This window comes from Balaenoptera physalus, assembly GCF_965194825.1.
Source record: "Balaenoptera physalus genome assembly, chromosome: 20".
Taxonomy (NCBI): Eukaryota; Metazoa; Chordata; class Mammalia; order Artiodactyla; family Balaenopteridae; genus Balaenoptera; species Balaenoptera physalus.
This window is the reverse complement of record NC_138901.1, coordinates 43,413,773-43,432,155: the sequence shown is the minus strand read 5'-3', so window position 1 is coordinate 43,432,155 and position 18,383 is coordinate 43,413,773. Positions and strand designations below refer to the sequence as shown.

Genomic DNA, 18,383 nt, shown 5'->3' with positions numbered 1-18,383 from the left:
CCACTAATTTGCATATCTTATATGGCCTAATGGTGGCGATCATGGCAAGTTAGAAGTTTTCTGACTCCTCTCGGAGGAGACTCCGGACCCCGGGGAGTAACAGGTGTTTGGAGGCTGAAGGGTGGGGGGGTTCCTGGACTTGGGGTTCGCTTGTGAAACTCCCCTCCACCCTCCTCTCTCGCACCCACCCATCCCCTCACCCCCTCACCCCCTCACCCCCTTCTTTTTCTGTCCTTGGAAAATGGTGTCCAAGCTCACGTCGCTCCAGCAAGAACTCCTGAGCGCCCTGCTGAGCTCCGGGGTCACCAAGGAGGTGCTGGTCCAGGCCTTGGAGGAGTTGCTGCCATCCCCGAGTTTCGGGGTGAAGCTGGAGACGCTGCCCCTGTCCCCTGGGAGCGGGGCCGAGCCGGACACCAAGCCGGTCTTCCATACTCTCACGAACGGCCACGCCAAGGGCCGTCTGTCCGGGGACGAGGGCTCCGAGGACGGGGACGACTATGACACCCCTCCCATCCTCAAGGAGCTGCAAGCCCTCAACACCGAGGAGGCGGCGGAGCAGCGGGCGGAGGTGGACCGGATGCTCAGGTAGGCGCGGGCCGAGGTGCGGAGTGTGCGCCCGAGCCCCTTGAGCCCCCGGCCCAGCGCCTGAGCGACACTGCGCGCGACCGTTCTTGCCAAGCCTGGTTCCCACCAGAGAAGTCCCCCGGGGGGCGCTCCGCTTCTCTCCCAACACCTGGACCCCTCCAAGTCCCTCAGCTGGACGGCCCGAGCCCCGAGGCTTCGGGACCGCCTGCCCAGGCCAGCGCCCGGGATCCGCGGGGCCCTCCCGGCCGGGCTGGAGCTCGGCCTGGGAGAACCCGAGCTGTGGGGCCCTTTGCCCGGAGGTTTGCCCACGCGGCGGAAGGTGCGAGTGGGCGCAGTGAAACCGCTGAGATTCCCAGGAGACCAGGCTCGGGCCCGCATCAGCCCCAGGCCAAGCCTTTCTCCGAGGTAACGCCTCCGCGGTCCGGGGAAACGCACCCGGCCTGGGGCACGGCGTCCTGCCGCTCTTAGCAGAGGGACAGGCGGCACCCGGGCCGGGATCTGGGGCGCGACCTCTCTGGAGTGCACTCCCGTTTGCAGCGCCCGTGCGAGACCCCAGGGTTTTCCGGAATCCCCAAAGCCCGTTTAGATTCGCGAAAGGAAATGTTTGCACGTTGTCAGGTTAGGGTGGATCCTCAAGCGGCAGAAGAAACCACGTCACTAAGCAAGCGAGGGGAAAATGCGGCCAAGACCCCAGTTCGCAGCGGACTTGGTGGGAGAAAGGAGGGCGTTTCCGGATCTCGCCGCCGACACCCCGGCGTCCCTGGGGAATCCAGACAGGCTGGCGGGAGGTCTACCTCCCGGCCCCGGGTCGTTTGCTAAAACTTCCCGAGCGGCCCAGGGCTTTGACAGCTGGTTACTAATTATCCAAGGAGCCGAGCGGTCCCCTTAGACCGCACGTCGCTCCCGGCCACTCTGCTTTAGGACCAAGCCCCTCGCTTGGCCTCGGACCCTTCAGAGCCGCGGTCTCTAGGCAGGGCCAGGACCAAAGTCGCGCCGGGGACTCGGGCAGCCTCGGTCACCCGCCCGCAGTGGCACTTTGGGATGGGATATGACCTTGCATTTGAATTTGCTACCTGGGGACCCGGCGGCTAACTCTCTAGCAAAACAGTCAGGGGAATTTCTAGATTTTTTTTACTTCCCGAAAGTATGTTGCTACAGTTCTGAGGTTTGAGGTTCTTCCCTCGCGGTTTCGCCCGTGGCGGCGGTTTCTCCCCAGCCGGGGTTAGGGTGCAGGAAGGTGAGAGGGGTCTGAAGAGGAGCGGCTGGGGCGCCAGGGCGGCCCGGAGGTTGACCCGGGCCCAGCGGACCGACCGATCTCCCGCCGCCCGCCGGCGGGCCCCCCCCCCCCACAACCCTGGGACCTAGGCCCATATGCCTGGCCGCAGGCGCCCGCCTTCCAGTTGGGATTTGGAAGGACCTGGGAAGCCCGAGGCGACCTGGGGCGCCCCTCGGCACCCAGCCCCGCGCCGGGCCGGACGCGGCAGAGATGTAATATAAACTGCAGCACGTGGAGTTCGGGTGTTATTAATTTATTTCTATAAATCATCAACAGAAAGATACACAAAAAGTCGTGATTAGGTTGAACGGAGAGGCGGGTTATTCATTGGTGAAGTTGTAAACGCGGCGGCTTCGAGGGGGAAGGAAAAGCAGAACGCGGACGCGGGGCTGCTCGCCGCTGCCCGCGCACACGCACCGTGCTGCCGGGCCCTCCCAGCCGAGCCCCCGCGCCGCCCGGAGACCCGGCGCCGGACCCGGGCTGCCCCAGGGCCGCCGACGCCGCAGGCCCGGCAGGCAGAGAGCCAGGCCCGGCCCGGAGCCCCGGACCTCAGCGCTCTTCGCTGAGCAGAGCCCCCGGCTCCAGGGGGCGGGGAGCGAGGCTAGGGGGCGCGAGACCCCCGCTGGGGCGGGTGGACGCAGGACAGACCCCAAGGTTTCGCTCCCTTTCCCCAGCGGTTGCTGCCTTCCCTCCCCCAACTTCGGGAGTGGTCGGACTTGATTAAAGTAATTTTTCAAGAAATCGCTAGCGGTCCCCAGGTCACTGCACAGTCGGCTGCTGACCGCCAGACGCACGCACTCCCTTTTTGGCCCACCTCGCTCCCCTAAGGCGGAAAGAAAAGAACAGGGCAAGTCACTCTGGGGAGCGCCCGGCCGCTCTTTCCATCTCCTGGAAGAGAAAGGCGAGAAAAGCAGGCCGGGGGCTGCGCGCTGCCGGGTCCCCGGCCCCAGGTCTAGGCTGGCGCGCGGTGGAAAGTTGGGAAGTTGGTTGCTCCCAAGAGGCCGGGCTTGAGGCTTCTTAAAGAAGAATCACGGCGATCTGAGACGGGGTCCAGGGCCTCTCTGCTTGTGGGCGGCCGAGGCATTGTTTGGAAAGGAGCGTGCTGGGCTGGCCAGGCGGGCGCCGAGGTCGGGCGCTTGACACCTGCGTCCTGAGCACAATGCCCGGGCGCGCTTCTCCCGTTCTGTGTGTTTATCGGGGTTGGGAACCCCTGATCACGGGCTGTATTTTCAAATTTCAAAACGTAACCGACTCTCGGGGCTCTTCCCGGTGAATGCATGAGAATTCTGTGGTCAGAGCTGTAAAGGTGTAACTACGCCATCTTATCCCCAACTCTGGTCCTTCAATGCGGGCTGAAAGATTTGCTATCGTTTATAAGGTTTTACTGGTTTGTTTGGTTTTTTTTAACCTTCCCAATTGTTAAGCTAATTCACTCTTAACGGAATCATTCGCTCTTAGAACATTACACTATTTCAGTTAGGTTTCTTAGACACACGAAATAAATACAAGTAAAAACATATTAAACAAAACCAAAAAAGTCAAAGAATCTGTTGAAGCAGCATTAACTTTTAAAATCCAAATACTTTTTCTAACTTTCGAAGCTATTGTTGGTATCCTTTGAAGGTGTTTTTCTACCCTAAAAATATCTGTGGAAATATTCACCAGAAATAAGATTTTAAATGAGCTCTGATGTTTACACGGGTATGTGCAAAATGTTACATTACTTTCCTCTTACTCAAGGTGAATTCTCCATGCTTGAAACCGGGACGCAGTTCCTCATTTTTTGTTCCTGTTGTTACTTCATTATGTTGTATTACATGGAAGTACCTTTATAAATATTTGAGAAATATATTAAGCTATATGTAATAAATCTTGTTTGCATTTCTCAAAACATGTCTGTCAAAGCCTGTGTTTTCATAAATTTAATATTAAAGACTTGCTAAAATGATCACAATCTTTCAAATGCTTACAAAAATCTCAGTTTAATTACTAGATTTTTAAAAATTAATTACACAAACATAACTTTAGTTGACATATTATAAATACCATTTAGAAATAAATCGGTTATTTCATTTGCAACACTGTAAATGTTGCTTTTCAGCATTGTTTTTTATTACCTCTGAAACTAATTTTTCCCTTCACTTTTTTTCATGTTCTGTCAGGCTATTATATACATCAACATACAGTAAAGGGATGCTGTTTTTTTTTTTAAGTTAAATATGTAGCTGCATTAAACAAATAGTATATGTGGATGTATTGCTTCTTGAATATTTTTGTTCTATACTGTGCACTGTTTTCTTAATTTCTGCTTTCAATTATATCTCTCACTTTTAAGTCACCTATTCAGTAAGCAAGAAAAGATATTGGCAAAGTTGAAAACATTTGGAATAAATTCAAAGGCACTAATACAGTGTTCTAAAGAAGTTTTTTGCATTACCTGTGTTTATGAGAAATGTAAGTCCTTATCCCAAGCTTAAAATGTATGAGAAAGATTAACTTCCAGACACTCTTACCCTGTCAGAGGAGAAATGTAAGAATACAAGAAAACATCGCATTTGGAATCATTCATATCTTATTCAGAAATTGAAATTATTCTCCCTCCGTTTGGTCTTATTTGAGAGGCGGGGCTGTGAAGATTTTTTTTTTTTTTTTTTTTTAACTTTACTAGCCTCAACTCAGTGCAGCGATTCTTCAGCCCCAGGAAGGAACATCATTTCTTAAAACTTTTCTGAAACTCTGAAAACTGTTTAACATTTGGCTAAGAAGTCCTCCTTGCTTCTCAGGAGGTGGACACAAAAGTTTTACTCCTGTTTTATAAGACAAGAAACGGAGACACCCATTCTGAAGGAAAATAATGGGGGAGCAGTCCAGGTGAATTTAGAGATTCTGCCCTCTGTCACTGTCGGATCAGCCAGCCCAGCCCCAAGCTAATGGCACCTCCACTGTCCAGTGGGCCTCTTGCCGTTGTTTAAGTCTCTCACATTCCAGGAAAGTGAAGGAAAGCAAAATAAAGCAGGAACTTCTCTTTCTGCTTCCCAAGAGAGAGTGCTGGGGTGCTTTCCCATTCCTGAAGCAGGGAAATCATCTTCCTCTTTGCCCTCCTAATCTCGGATGAAAGGGATGGAGTACACTATATAGGAGCTTTCATCTCCTCTTTTGTTTAGGTTCTATGTTGGCCTCTCCCCAGGATGTAACCTGGACAGGAGGAGAAACAGGGGAAGGTCAGAGTTTTACACAGAGTTTAGGTAAAACCTCTAGAAAGAGGGTCTTTCTCCCCGACCTCTTCTACCAGCGTCCTAACCCTCTGCTTATCTGTCTAGCGAGGACCCTTGGAGGGCTGCCAAAATGATCAAGGGCTACATGCAGCAACACAACATCCCCCAGAGGGAGGTGGTCGACGTCACCGGCCTGAACCAGTCACACCTCTCCCAGCATCTCAACAAGGGCACCCCTATGAAGACCCAGAAGCGCGCCGCCCTGTACACCTGGTACGTCCGAAAGCAACGGGAGATCCTCCGACGTAAGTGCTTTCATCCTGCCTCTGCCTCAACCAGGAGTGACCTTTGCCCTAACTCTGACCCCTGTGGAATGCCTCAGTTTCCTCTTCATCAACAAGGTCTGCGTAGCACTTGGCAAATATAAGGAAGCTGGCATGTGGACCTGGCCTTCAGAGCTGCTGCACAATGGGTTGACTTACATCATTTTCTTCTCCCACGATCCCCTAGTACCCAGCCAGTTGCTTTGACAAGCCCTTCAGTGTGTGCAGTGCACCTTGAATATTTTGGTCCCTGCTTCCAACATCTTTCTCTTTGAAACCAAGTGGGTAACAGTGGAGTATCGTCCCCAAAGTAAGCCAAGCATCTCCCCTTGATACATGACCATGGATCAGTTTCCAAGGAAGACATTTAGTAGCAATCAATAATATTGATCACCATTATCATTATTTTCCTCTTCTCTGAAAAGAGTATAAAAAATAGAAGGCATTTGTATATATATAGATGTATTCAGAACCTGATCCTGTTATTTGGGAGGGTTGGGTAGGGGGCTGCAACTGAGTTCTGAAGCAACTTAAGATGCTTGCTCACATTTACCAGAATCGGTAGAGTTTTGAGACCACCCCAGCCAGTGAGCCTATCGGAGGAAGAAGCTGCTTCTAGCTAAAGCAGGACACACTAAAAGTGTCTGCATTTGCAACTCTGACCCATGAATTCTTGTCATTCCCATTGTCATTCCCAAATTTCCTTTTTGTCCCAACATTTCTTCTACCCAATAACACAAAGATTTTTGTTTTGAAGTCTAGGGAAGTTTGAACTGCCTTTCAATGATAAGAGTATCAGTGACCTACTGTTTTTACTTTAGGAAGGTATACTTTTACATTACACTTTGATTATTTCGATCCAGCCCTTTTTCTAGGAAAAATTTATATGAGCTTTCACTCCTCCCACACACTATCCTCTGGGCCGTGGGCTTCTCTGTCAAGATATGAGTTTCTACCACTTTCTGGGCAGGGTTTTTCCCCTCTCACTGGAGGACTACTTTTTAAAATCACTCTTGTTTTCTGTCACACACTGACCTGAAGTGATTGTTTCAGTATTTATTGTCTCAATGTCTGTGGGCTGGAAAGGACTTCAAGGTGGAGGGAAAGGGTTTAAGGGTTCATCTCATATTGTGGTGGTTCGCTCTTTTGTTGGAAGCATTAGATGGGTAGGTTAGAAGAAGCAAAGTGAGAGCTCTTTGCTACTGAGGGGAAGAGGCCCCTTTTAAACTCTGGGATGATCCACCATCCATGGTGCCTAGGTCTTTAAGAATTTGTGTGTCTGACATGAAGCAACTCCCTGTAATTCCTGGAAAGCCCAAGAAAATTTTTCAGGAGCCACAGTCTCCAAAGGCCAGAGAACCCTTGGGACACGCCCTCATTCCAATACAAGCCTCAGGCAGCATCTCCAGTTTGAGCTACCTCTCTGTGTGCCATGGGATTTCCCTCAGAAAGGAGAAGGAGGACAGCCGGAAGCTTCTAAAAAGACAAAAGTCCCCAAAAGTTTCTCAAGATGCTTGAGAATGACATTTTGCAAAAATGTATGACAGTCTCTGCAAAGGATTTTAAAATTATTATTATTGTTTTAAAGTCCCATGAGGCATAAAGCTTACAAAGCATCCCTTCATTCTGTAAATATTGTATGAGCACCTATGAGGTGCCAAGCACTTGCTGGGCTGTGAGATACACAGGTCCTTTTCTCCAGGGATTTACAACCTAATGAGGGAGAGGAGATGTTTGAAAAAATAATGACAGCTGCTTCCTAAGAGTTGTTATAAAAGTATACACAAGGGGCAGCAGAGGAATTGCTAAATTGCCTAGAGACATCACGGAGGGCTTCCTAGAGGAGGCGACATTTCAACCAATTCTTAAAGGATGACTATAAGACATGCACGCATGGGATAAAATATAGGAAGTGAGATGAATAAAAGAGGGACACAAGTGAACGTGGCAAGTGGTAAGAGAGAGTGGGGAAGATAAAAAAAGATGACACATGATAAATTTTCTTGAGAAACTAAAAATAATAAATGGTAATATTCATGAACCCATCTGTGCAGATAGAATCTCCTTGTCCAGGCTGGCTCCTGAGCCTGTAAAGAGGTTGCCGAAGCCAACTTCTCCAAGTTCATTTTTATGGGCAATGAACATTTTCTGTGCCCCTCCCCCAATTAATCTGGAAGGAAGTGGGGGAGAGTTGGTGGTGGATGGAGGACATGGGGGAGTCTAGTTCTTCAAAACGGGCAGCCAACAGCCAGAGGCAGCCCCCATAGTGTGGGCAACTGCGGGCGTGTCTTGCACCCACCACAGGCAGAACTTCAGGAGTCAGTTCAGTTACCTCTACCCAAGGGCAATTGGAAGGTTTTGTGGATGTGTTGTTTGGGTTTTGTTTCAAGCGAGAGGTGATGCAATGGTTATGAGTTTAGCATCTACAGGTTGGGTTCACGTCCTGGCTCCCGCCCCAAGCCCATGCAACTTGAACTGGTCTGAACCTTAATCTCTTCATCTGTAAAATGGAGATAACAATACTTCTTGCACAGAGAGGTGTGAGAATTAGATGAAGGGATACATTTGGAGGATTCTGTATAATACCTCACTGTAGAAATGGTTCAATAAATGTTCCCTGTGATGACATCTGTTCACATCAGATGCGGAACCTCATACTGATCCTGGGTCCTTGGAATCATCCCTACTGGCTTTGGCTATTATTCATGGTAACTCCACAGGGCCACAGGGAGGAGAGGAGTCACTGAGACAGACACCCACTGAGCAGGGGACTCCCTTCTCCCACTGTGATCCTCCCCAAAGTCACTGTACTCAGATGGCTGCTATGAAGACCAAATAATATAGGAAGTGTAAAAGCACTTTGAAAAGTATAACTTCCGTAGGAACCTGGGTGACCATCATTATCATCACCGTTATCCTGACTAGGGGCAGATGTTCTAAAAGACCATTTAGTGCCCGTAGGTCTTCACCCAGTCCCATTCCACAGGCGGGGAAGCTGAGGGACCAGGAATTAAGGAACTTGGTTGGGGCCCTACATTATTTCATTGAGTCAGTGACTTCCTGCCAGTAAATTTGGCAGAGACATTCTCAGGTATCTAAAGGAATTGTTGGGAACCAGTGAAAACAGAGCCCTAAGTGGCCTGAGAATCATCCAAAGTGGGTGGGGCCCAAATCAAAGGCCCCAGTGACACGTTCAGTCCATCTACCTGGGAGACAGCTCGTTAACCTGGCCAATCAGCAACTGGTTAAACAAAGGCCAACACCACCTGCATCTGGAATACAGGCTTGTTAGGGGCGCACGGCTCCTTGTGATGGACCAAAATGGAAATGGATCCTTAGATGGTAGTAAGTTCCCCATTGCTGGAGGTGGATGGGCTGGAAGGCCACGTGGTAGGGTGTTGTGGACGGGATTCAAGCACTAAGTAGTGGGCTGACTTTGGACCTTGAGGATTTTCTGAGACCTGTGGGGATGACTCCAGGAACCAAGGAAGAAAAACATCAAGGTCCAGAACCCAGGGACCAGGAGTTAGGAGGTGAATCCGTTACGCGTCCTTGTTCAGCAGGGTCCTTGGCCTCTATGCTTGTTCATCTGTAAAATGGAATTAATCACCCGGATGAACCCTTTTTCACGCACGTGTGAGGAGGAGGACAACGAGGCTGCCTCTTCCATGAGCAGATATCAAATCTCATTGCAGCCACAAAGGCTAGGGAATCACCGTCAGGCGAACTGCCGTCTTTCATTCATTCATTCAACCAAAATATACTGAGGGTCACAGTGTGCCTGGGTCCTGGGAATTGGACTGACAAGGGGCATCATGCCATCTATATTTACCTTTCTCCAACTCATTAAATGCCATTCCCAGGAAGGTCCTGTGTTTGCTACCTCCTGCATTTCCCATCTTTCAAATGTGAGGGCAGGTCTGTAAGACCCTTCCCTCTTGGGCTGTTTCCCTCCTAAATGGACCCCTGGACACACACACACACACACACACACACACACACCATTGCCTCGGAAATGATCTGAGCTCTAAAGAGCTTCTTCTCTTTCCAATACAAAGGTCCAGTTATATTTATTTCAAAGCAGTAGTCAAAAGATTTGGGGTTTGGGGTTTTTCAAAGAGACACTATAATGTTGATCCCTAGGAATTATGAGGAGAGCGGTGGGGGGAGCTATTTTCAGCCTCTGAACACTTTGTCTAAGTGCAAATTGTACTTTTGAGCATTTTTTCCCCTAGACCTGAGACTTGATGGAGTTCATCTCCTTGACATCAAAACACAAGAGTTCAGGATTCAGAGTGTTGCTTCATGTCTGAGAACCAGTGAGCCAATGAAATAATAATAATAATAAATTGTCCTGCAAACAATGGTCGGCCACGTTTGAGCTCCTCCAAAGAAAGGAAAGGGGTGGCTTTGGTGGAGCCAACAGAAGTGGGCAGTGAGGGGACTGAGCTGAGCCTACCCCCTGCACCCCCATCCGCAGTAACAGCAGATCCCAAAGCTCAGGGGAGAGGAATAAAGGTGTTTTTTTTCCATTGGTCTATCTGTCTGTGTGTCTGCTGAGTGAAGGCTACAGACCCTATCAAATCTACTCCTTTCTCTTTTCAGAATTCAACCAGACAGTCCAGAGTTCTGGAAATTTGACAGACAAAAGCAGTCAGGATCAGCTGCTGTTTCTCTTTCCAGAGTTCAGTCAACAGAGCCAGGGGCCTGGGCAGTCCGATGATGCCTGCTCTGAGCCCACCAACAAGAAGATGCGTCGCAACCGGTTCAAATGGGGGCCCGCGTCCCAGCAAATCTTGTACCAGGCCTACGACCGGCAAAAGAACCCCAGCAAGGAAGAGAGGGAGGCCTTAGTGGAGGAGTGCAACAGGTAACACCACCAGAAGCTCACCCAAGCAGGCAGGCAAGCACATGGACCCGAGCCTCCATCCCCTCAGTCCTGGAATATTGAGACATTAGTTATCCAGATAAGTGGCCAAATCAGGGTTTCCCAAAGTGTGTTCCACAGAACCCTCATTTCAAGCCATTAATAAATCAGTTTGAGAAGCATCATTCTGCATACTTCCTCTTAGGGAGTCACAGCATACATTAATATTTTAAAGGCTCTGAGAAGTCCTGCAGTCAAGAAGCCCTCTTCACTTTGCTGAATTGGTTGTTAACCATGGGAGGTCTCTCTGTGGTATACCCCTATGAACTATTATCCCAGAGAATGCTGGAGAATGCTGGTCTAAAATATGATGCCAATGAAGGGAGAATCATGTGTTTGACCTCCCTTACCGACCAGGGAAAAGCTATCCCTTAACCACAGACTGGCTTTGGCCTCGACCAAATGTTGTACACACATTGGTTCAAAGGAAACTTAGCAGGAGAGCAAGAATTACTCAGATCTTCCCTCCACTCTGCCCACACTGATTAGAGTTCTTTTTGTAGAGTTCATTTGTTCTTAACAACATGGAATTTTAAAGAAAACTATTAGAAATCCTCAGGATATCTTTTTGCTTCATTCCTGCCCCATCCGCCCTGACTCCAACCTTGACTTTTTAAAAAATCTGCTCTTTGCTCTGGTTAAGACCTCTCTCTGGGCTGGACTGGCTCTGGCAGTGGGAGGATACAGCCAGGGAGGTCAGGCTGGGGAGTGGGGAGGCGAAACGATCCGCCCGTACATGTCACAGCGTCCTCCGCTGTGCTCTGGCCCCCTGCTGATGAGAAGCACCCCCCAGTATCCACTGGTGTCTAAGAATCTCTCTCACGCCTGGCACTGGGGTTTCATCAGCAGTGATAAAACTAGAGACCAGCCGTCTTTTGTGTGTCGTCGTTTATACCTCACCCTGCCTGCCCCTTGGAGGGGGTTCTGCTGTGTGAATAAGGAATCTCGCTTCCCTGGTACCTGGGTGGGATGTCCAAACCCCAGAAGACCAGAAGTCGTTTCAGGGTGCTTTGGAAGGGCTTAGACAGAGCCGGGAGCTTGCCTTTTGTAGGGTGGGAAGAATAACCACATCAGGAGGAGTCAGGAGGCCCACCTGGACCTTCTCCCTGAGCTGCCTGCCCCTCGGCTTCCTCTCTTTTTCAGGAGCCACACCAGAGGCTGCGCCCCTGACTCCCGGGGCAGAGAGCCTGCTCCAGACCTGTGTTCCGCCCCACTCCCGCCGTCTCATCAGATAACTACATGGGCTGGCCTTTTCTCAGGACAGGCTTTCCCCCACTCTATCCGTGGCCTCTTCGCCCTCCTTGCCAAGGCCCCCCGTGATTGTGCGTCTGGGGCCAAAGGCCGGTGGGCCGGCCCCAGGCCGCCCTTGCTCACCACCTCCCCTCCCTCCTGTTCTCAGGGCAGAATGTTTGCAGCGAGGTGTCTCCCCCTCCAAGGCCCACGGCCTGGGCTCCAACCTGGTCACTGAGGTCCGCGTCTACAACTGGTTCGCGAACCGCAGGAAGGAGGAGGCATTCCGGCAGAAGCTGGCCATGGACGCCTACAGCTCCAGCCAGACGCACGGCCTGAACCCGCTGCTCTCCCACGGCTCCCCCCCGCACCAGCCCAGCACCTCCCCTCCCAACAAGCTGCCAGGTAAGCCGGGCCCCACTGCCTGGGCGACCCGACCCTCCGGCTTCTCCCCACGGTGCTCAGGGTATCTCAGAGGAGGCAGTGCTTTTGGATGGTCCTAGGGCTGGCCTCCTCCTGCTGCTGGAATATTCTCGTGAGAAGAGCGTGTGGCTCTAGTTGGCTTTGCTCTGACTCCTTGCTCGGCCTCCAGGGAGCCCTCCGCCCGCCTCGTTCTTCTCCAGGCTCCTCTCTTCTGCCCTTGCGGCTGCTGACTCAGCGGGTCAGGGCCACCACCGGATGAGACGGAGCAGGCTGCCTCGCGGGTGTGCCCGGTCCACGCCGCAGGCAGAGGGCTTGCCTCCTCCACCCCATCCAGGTGCATCCCCAGGGCTCTGTCCAGCTGCCGCGGGAGGAGCCCAGGGCCCTCTGGGGAAGGGCCACTCTGCTTGTTGGCGTCTGTGCTCCGCCAGAGTTAGGGCAGGGCGGGTCACTTGAAATCTTGGCGGTGATGAGTTGGCCAAAATTGGTTGAGTACGTATGTGTGCTGCCGTGTGCCAGGCCCCGGCTGGGATTAGGTGCCTCTGTTCTGGGCGGTGGGCTTGGCAGGATGGAAGCCTACACCTTCCTGGTGGGAAAGCACCGGCATAGGCTGAGGGCTGTGTCGGGCATAGGCTGGGGATGGGATGAGTACATCTTCCCCTGGGGCTTCGTGCTCCCAGGAAAGCGGCTTCCCGGAGTGGATGTGTTTACTGAGGTCGGTTTGGTGCCTGTGTAGACAGACTGCAGCACAGTCTGCTGCCTGCTCCGGGGAAGGGTTTGCAGAAGGAGAGCCGAGCACCATTTCTAACTCGGGGGACAGTTCTGAAACTGCTCGTCCCCTCGCCTGCTGGTTGCCCTTCTGATGGGAGAGGCCTGAGACCTGGGCGCTGACCTAAGTGCTGGGGGCACAGGCTCAGAGCCAGCAGCTGGGCCGTCTCCAAGCATCTGTTCCACACTGCACCCCATCCCCCCAGCATGACCTCTTCAAGTGTCTCTGGGAGCCTGCTACTGTCCAGCGTGAAGCCTGGGGGGCCAGGGAGGGGAGCTTTTCTGGGTCCCGCTGCCACAGAAGGGGAGGGCTCGGCCACACGGGAAGAAAGTTGGGGTTACTCTTGAGAGGCAGAGAAGCCTCCAGATGAACACTGGCCTGATGGCAAAGTAATGTACCCCTGTGCAGTAGTAATCCTTGGAGCTGGAGCGGGGAGCTCCGGGGGGCGTGGCTGGGGTTAGGGGCGTTACTGAGAAGACAATGGCTATTGTGCTGGGACCTGTGATCTCCACACCAAAGTCAGGGAGCCTGCAAGCCAAACAAAGGCCCGGCAGCTTTCTGACAAGCTGGGGTTGTGGTGAGGTCACCAGGCAGTTGTTGGCTTAGGCATTCTGTATGGTGACAGGAGACCCAGAGAGGCGGGGCTGGAGGGGCTGGAGCAGGTACTAGGGACAGGGCAGGGGTCGGGTGGGAAACACGGCCCTGAGACACCACCGAGCCGTCTGAGGAGGCGTATCCCACTGGAAGTGGATTCTCTAGGGTCCCCGGAAGTCACAACCTTTTTAAAAATCAGTGAATATTAGAACCGGGAGAAACTTGGAAGAAGGAAACTGAGGCCCAGAAAGAGGTAGTGACTTTGCAGAGTTCCACAGGGCGACGGTAGCCAAACAAGGGCTAGAACCCAGGCCTGCCGATTCCCACCCTGTACTTTCCCGCAGCACAGACACGCGCTGAGTCCGGGCACCACGTCAGTGATGAGTAAGACACGCACGCGTCCCTGCCCCTGGGGGCTTATGGTCTTGTTGGGAAGACCTCCTGCTGGCGTAGAGTGCCTAGAACTGGCTGGGGATCAAGGTTATCTTTGGGGGGTTTGTGCGTCTTTCTAGCTATTTATGGAGCAATAATTATGGGCCACTGTGTATTTTCAGTGGCTACCTTCCTCTCTCCGTTAATTTCCATTCTGGGTTCATCAAAATAGTCCAGGACTGATTCTCTGGACTTAGTTTTGAATCCTGGTTCTAACCTGGTTCTAATTCCCATAACTGCAGCGTGGCCAGTTCACATAACTTCTCTGAGTCTGAGTTTCCTGTCTGTAAAATGGAGATATAGTACCCACCTCATAGGGGCCATGTGAGAATTAAACGAGAGAGTGTGTAAACACCATCTTTCCCAATAAACCATAACTACTATTATCATTATTATTATCACAGAAGGCTAAACAAGCGGCAGTGGGAAGAGTGAAGGGCAGCAGAAATCTATTTCCTTTTCAATTTCATACACGGGCGTTGTTCCTAAGAGGCAGTGAGGTGTGTTCTGGGGCTGGGGTGCAAATGCTGGGATCAAGCCCTGCCCCCCTCGCAGGCTGCTGCTGGAGGCAGCGCATGGGCTGTGACAGGCTCCTAGGGAGTGCGCCCAGGGCCAGCCAGACGGCAGGCTGAAGCCCAGCGCTCAGGGAAGGTTTGATCTGAACTTCTCACGATATATTTCCTATCACGGTCTCTACAACCAAGGTATGGTCTCTAACCAAGCCCCAAACCTACCTGGCTGCAGAAAAGAGCTCTGTGGTGGCCGAGGAGAAGCCAACAGCCGGAGTCAGCACTAGCAACCTCTAAGGCTGCAAACCTACCTGGCTGCAGAAAAGAGCTCTGTGGTGGCCGAGGAGAAGCCAACAGCCGGAGTCAGCACTAGCAACCTCTAAGGCTGAGCTGGGGAGATGAGGTCCCCACCCCCTCCCCACTTTCCCCTCCAAACACCAGTCTCTGAGCCAGGAGGACAGGAGGCACCTTTGAGACAAATCTTTCCCTTGACCCCTCTTCCTGGAGAGGAGAGCATCCCTTCTGTACCTGAGCCCCTTCCCTCCCAGCCACGCTTACGGTGCTGTGGCCCACTTGCCCACGGTGACCACAGTGTGACCCTGGTCCTGGAATGTCCAGCACAATAGGAGTGGCAGGAGGAGCCCTTTGCCTCTGTCAGCAGAGGCTGATTGGTTACAAGGTGCCCTACAAACACACTGTCAGCAGAATCAGCTGTTTTCAGCGTTGCCCCTCCCGACTTTACAATCACACGCCAGCATGCAGCCCAGGGTTGTCATGGCTTTGTCTTCCTCATGCATGCTTAATTGACAATTAAGTTGGGGCTTTGAACCAGCCTGGCTGCCTCTGATGGGGCTTCATCTTTCCAGTGAGTGTCACAGGGGCACCCTTTGTTTGCTCTTCTTGGGGGCCTGGAGTTACTGTAGCAGGCTGCGGGCAGCCATTTATCTTCAGCCGGGAAGGCCTTTATCTGCACCCCCCCCATCCCAGCTCTCGCCAGCAGGAGCTGTCCCTGGTTATAGGCCCTGTGACAGCCCATTCTGAGGCCTTTGAGCAGGCCCGGAGTGATGGCCCCGACCTCCCTTCTGGAGCGGAATCAAGAGAAAGGCCCCCCAAAGGTCAGAGAGCAGGGCTGTGGCCAGGAAGCAGACTGGTTGGAGACTGGTATCTGTATTGATCAGCCCGAGGAGGAGGAAGTTGGCATGGGTTGGAAGTTGGGCTAGCCTTGGCCCAAGCCCTGGGATCCGCTGCACGATCTGCGGTGGCCTTGCGTACTGTCCCCTTTGCTCCAGTCTGGCAAACTCGCCTGGTCGCCTCCAGCAAACTCACCTGGCCGCCTTGCGACAGCAAGGAAGGGGCAGAGGTCTTCATCAGCCTTCATTCACCCGACACCTAATGTCCTCCCTCTTGTATCATCTTTCGAGAAGGAGATAGAGGCTCATTCTCCTAGTGAGAAAGTGAGGCCCAGAGGCGAGAACAAGCCCTACCAGGATAACCTTTGGATGTCCTGAGCCACACAGCCTCTTTACCCAAGAAGAGGAGACGTTTATTTCTGTGGCTGCTTACGCCTCACTCCCGTCAAATTCTACTCCTCCCTCTCCAAGCCCAGGGGCTGTGATTGCCCCCATGGTCAGATCAGAGCTTGAGGACCTGAGAATCCAGCCTCCTGCCTCCCCCCGAACCCCTCTTACACCTCCTCCTAACTTGCCTGCAGAAATCTAACCCTGGGTCTTAGACAAACCAGACTCTGGACCAGGATATCATGTGGTCGCTGTGGTTTTTCCTGACACTGAAATCTGCGGAATCCAAGGAAATCTCAAAAGTGCCCAGTGGTGGGGTCGTGAGGAAATTTGAATAATCAGAACACCTAGTGCTGATCGAGCGCTTCCTGGGTACCAGGCCCTGGGCTGAGTACATGCATCATCTTATTTAATCCTCACAGCTTTGTAGGGTAGACACCATCCATAACCTTACCCTTATTTTACAATCAAGGAAGGTGAGATATTTCGTAAGTCAGTAATTTGCCCAAGTTCATATAGTTTGTAAGTGGCAGAGACAGGTTTTGAGCTGTTACACACTGACTATCACTTTGCTTTACGCAGATCCTAAGGACTTTCAGGCATGGAAATCAACACACACACACACACACACACACACACACACACACACACACACTCCTCCCACTGTTCCTTCTTCTCCTATATTCTTACTGTTCCCCTCTGAATGACAAAGGGGCTTTGCGTGGTGGGTTAAGGGTGGGGTCTCCCAGTCTGGCTAGTTTGCTGCTTCTGCCTCCCTCTCAGCCTCCCCCCGCCACCAGCTGTTGCCCCTGACCAAGGTGGATTCTGTGCCGTGCCCAGGGCAGAAATCAAAGCCCCCTCTTTCACAACCCCATCCCCATCTGGGTGGGGATTTGAACTGCCCTTGCAGTCGGCACTGTCTGGGGCACTAAATGCCTTAACAACTTAATGGGGCTTCTGAGACAGTGCAGGCACCTCAGCTCACCTCTGGAGCCCCGCCCACTCCCTGGGCAGCAGACGAGTGCAGGGGGTTTATGAGGGCAGTCGTAAAAATATTCATCTCCGCAGCAAAGATCCCCACAGTAAATAAGCCCCATTGTCCCTAAGTAGCAGGTTCTTTGAGTTCAGAAGAGAAACAGATCCTGCCTTGAGTCATCTGCTGTTCTAGAAAACACATTTTATACTGATTTGGAGTTCCACGGTGACCACGGCTCCAATGTTCTCCTTGTAGGGACTTTATCTGACTGCCATTTTATCTGTTGAATTCGAAGGTCATTTTATCTCGCGGGTACCACCCCATCGGCTGCCACTAGATTGGGGAAGACAATCAGGATATTAATGAGCTTAAGAGGCCCAGCCTTCAGAGCATTCTGCTGGCAACCTCCCCCTGAGAGCAGACCAACCCTGGTCTGCATACAAAGAAAGCCGGCTGCCCTGGCTGGGGGGACTCCAGCCTCCTCACAAAGGGGCCAAGGAGATACCGGAGTTCTATCACTGAAGGCAGCCCTACCTGCGTGCCTAATCCCCCTGAAGGACCCTTAGAGAATTCAAGGACTCCTTGATGCCTCCTGTCCGATCTAAGGAGGAAGGAAGCTGTCTGCAAGCACGTTGCCCCAGCCCGCAAGTTATGGGAGAAGTGTCCTTGGAGTCTGTTTGTTGAAGGTTTGATGGAAACTGACAAGAACTGGGAGAGAATTAAGCACCAAAGGTGCAGAGAGAGAGAGGCAGAGAGCTATGCAAGGGTCTATGACGCTAACTGCTGGCCGGGAAGCCACAAGATCGAACACAAACGGGGAGAGGGGAAAAAATATATATATATGAAACGTATAAAAGTAAATATATATGAAACATATATATATATGAAACATAGCCCCAAAATAAAGTCAAATACATTCAATCCTGTTTATCATCCTAGCTGTGCATAAGAACTCTAGTATAGGGAATGGCAAACTTTCTGTAACGAGCTAGATAGTGACTATTTTAGGCTTTTCAGGCCATACTGTCTCAGTCACAGCTGCTCAGCTCTGCCTTTGGAGAACAAAAGCAGCCATGGACCATATGTGAAAGAATGGCCATGGCTGTCTTCTAGTAAACTTCACTGATGGGGATTGAAATTTGAATTTCCTACGATTTTCGCATATCACAAAATATTCTTTTTTTATTTTTAAAAACTATTTAAAAATGTGAAAACCATTCTGAGCTCGTGGGTCATACGAAAACAGGCTGCTTGGCCTGCAGACCACAGTTTGCTGACCCGTGCTCTAGGACAACGGTTCCTAAATCTCGCCACCTCTTAGAATCAACTGGGGGACTTCCAAAAATCCCAGTGCCCGGGCTGTACCATAGATGCCTGACCGTCAACAGTACCGACATTGAATATATGCTAAAGATACTCTGGGGAAATGCTGTTATAAATCCAAGTGGGCGTAGCAACAAAGTCATGGGTATGGAGGTCGACCTGAATCCCAACCTCAACTTGGCCACTGATCAGCTGTGTGACTCTGAACTCTGGGCCTCAGTTTCTCAGTGCATAAAATGGAGACACCCGCTCATGCAGATGTGGGAAGGATTAAATGAGATAACATA

The 18,383-nt window shown here is 51.6% G+C and overlaps 1 protein-coding gene across 6 annotated transcripts in view; it reads left to right on the top strand.

The window, feature by feature from the left end:
* Positions 1–230: 230 nt before the first annotated feature.
* The window catches only part of HNF1B (HNF1 homeobox B), a 53,311-nt gene continuing 35,158 nt past the window's right edge, over positions 231–18,383 (top strand). For 3 of the 6 annotated variants that reach the window (XM_082440034.1, XM_082440032.1, XM_082440031.1), the window contains exons 1-4: positions 231–585; positions 5,182–5,381; positions 10,083–10,269; positions 11,726–11,961. In XM_082440034.1, coding sequence (XP_082296160.1) covers positions 242–585; positions 5,182–5,381; positions 10,083–10,269; positions 11,726–11,961 — 967 coding nt within the window. In that variant the 5' untranslated portion in view covers positions 231–241. Of the gene's footprint in view, positions 586–5,181; positions 5,382–10,004; positions 10,270–11,725; positions 11,962–18,383 lie in introns of all 6 variants that reach the window. The other 3 variants (XM_082440033.1, XM_082440030.1, XM_082440029.1) reach the window with 1 other exon arrangement.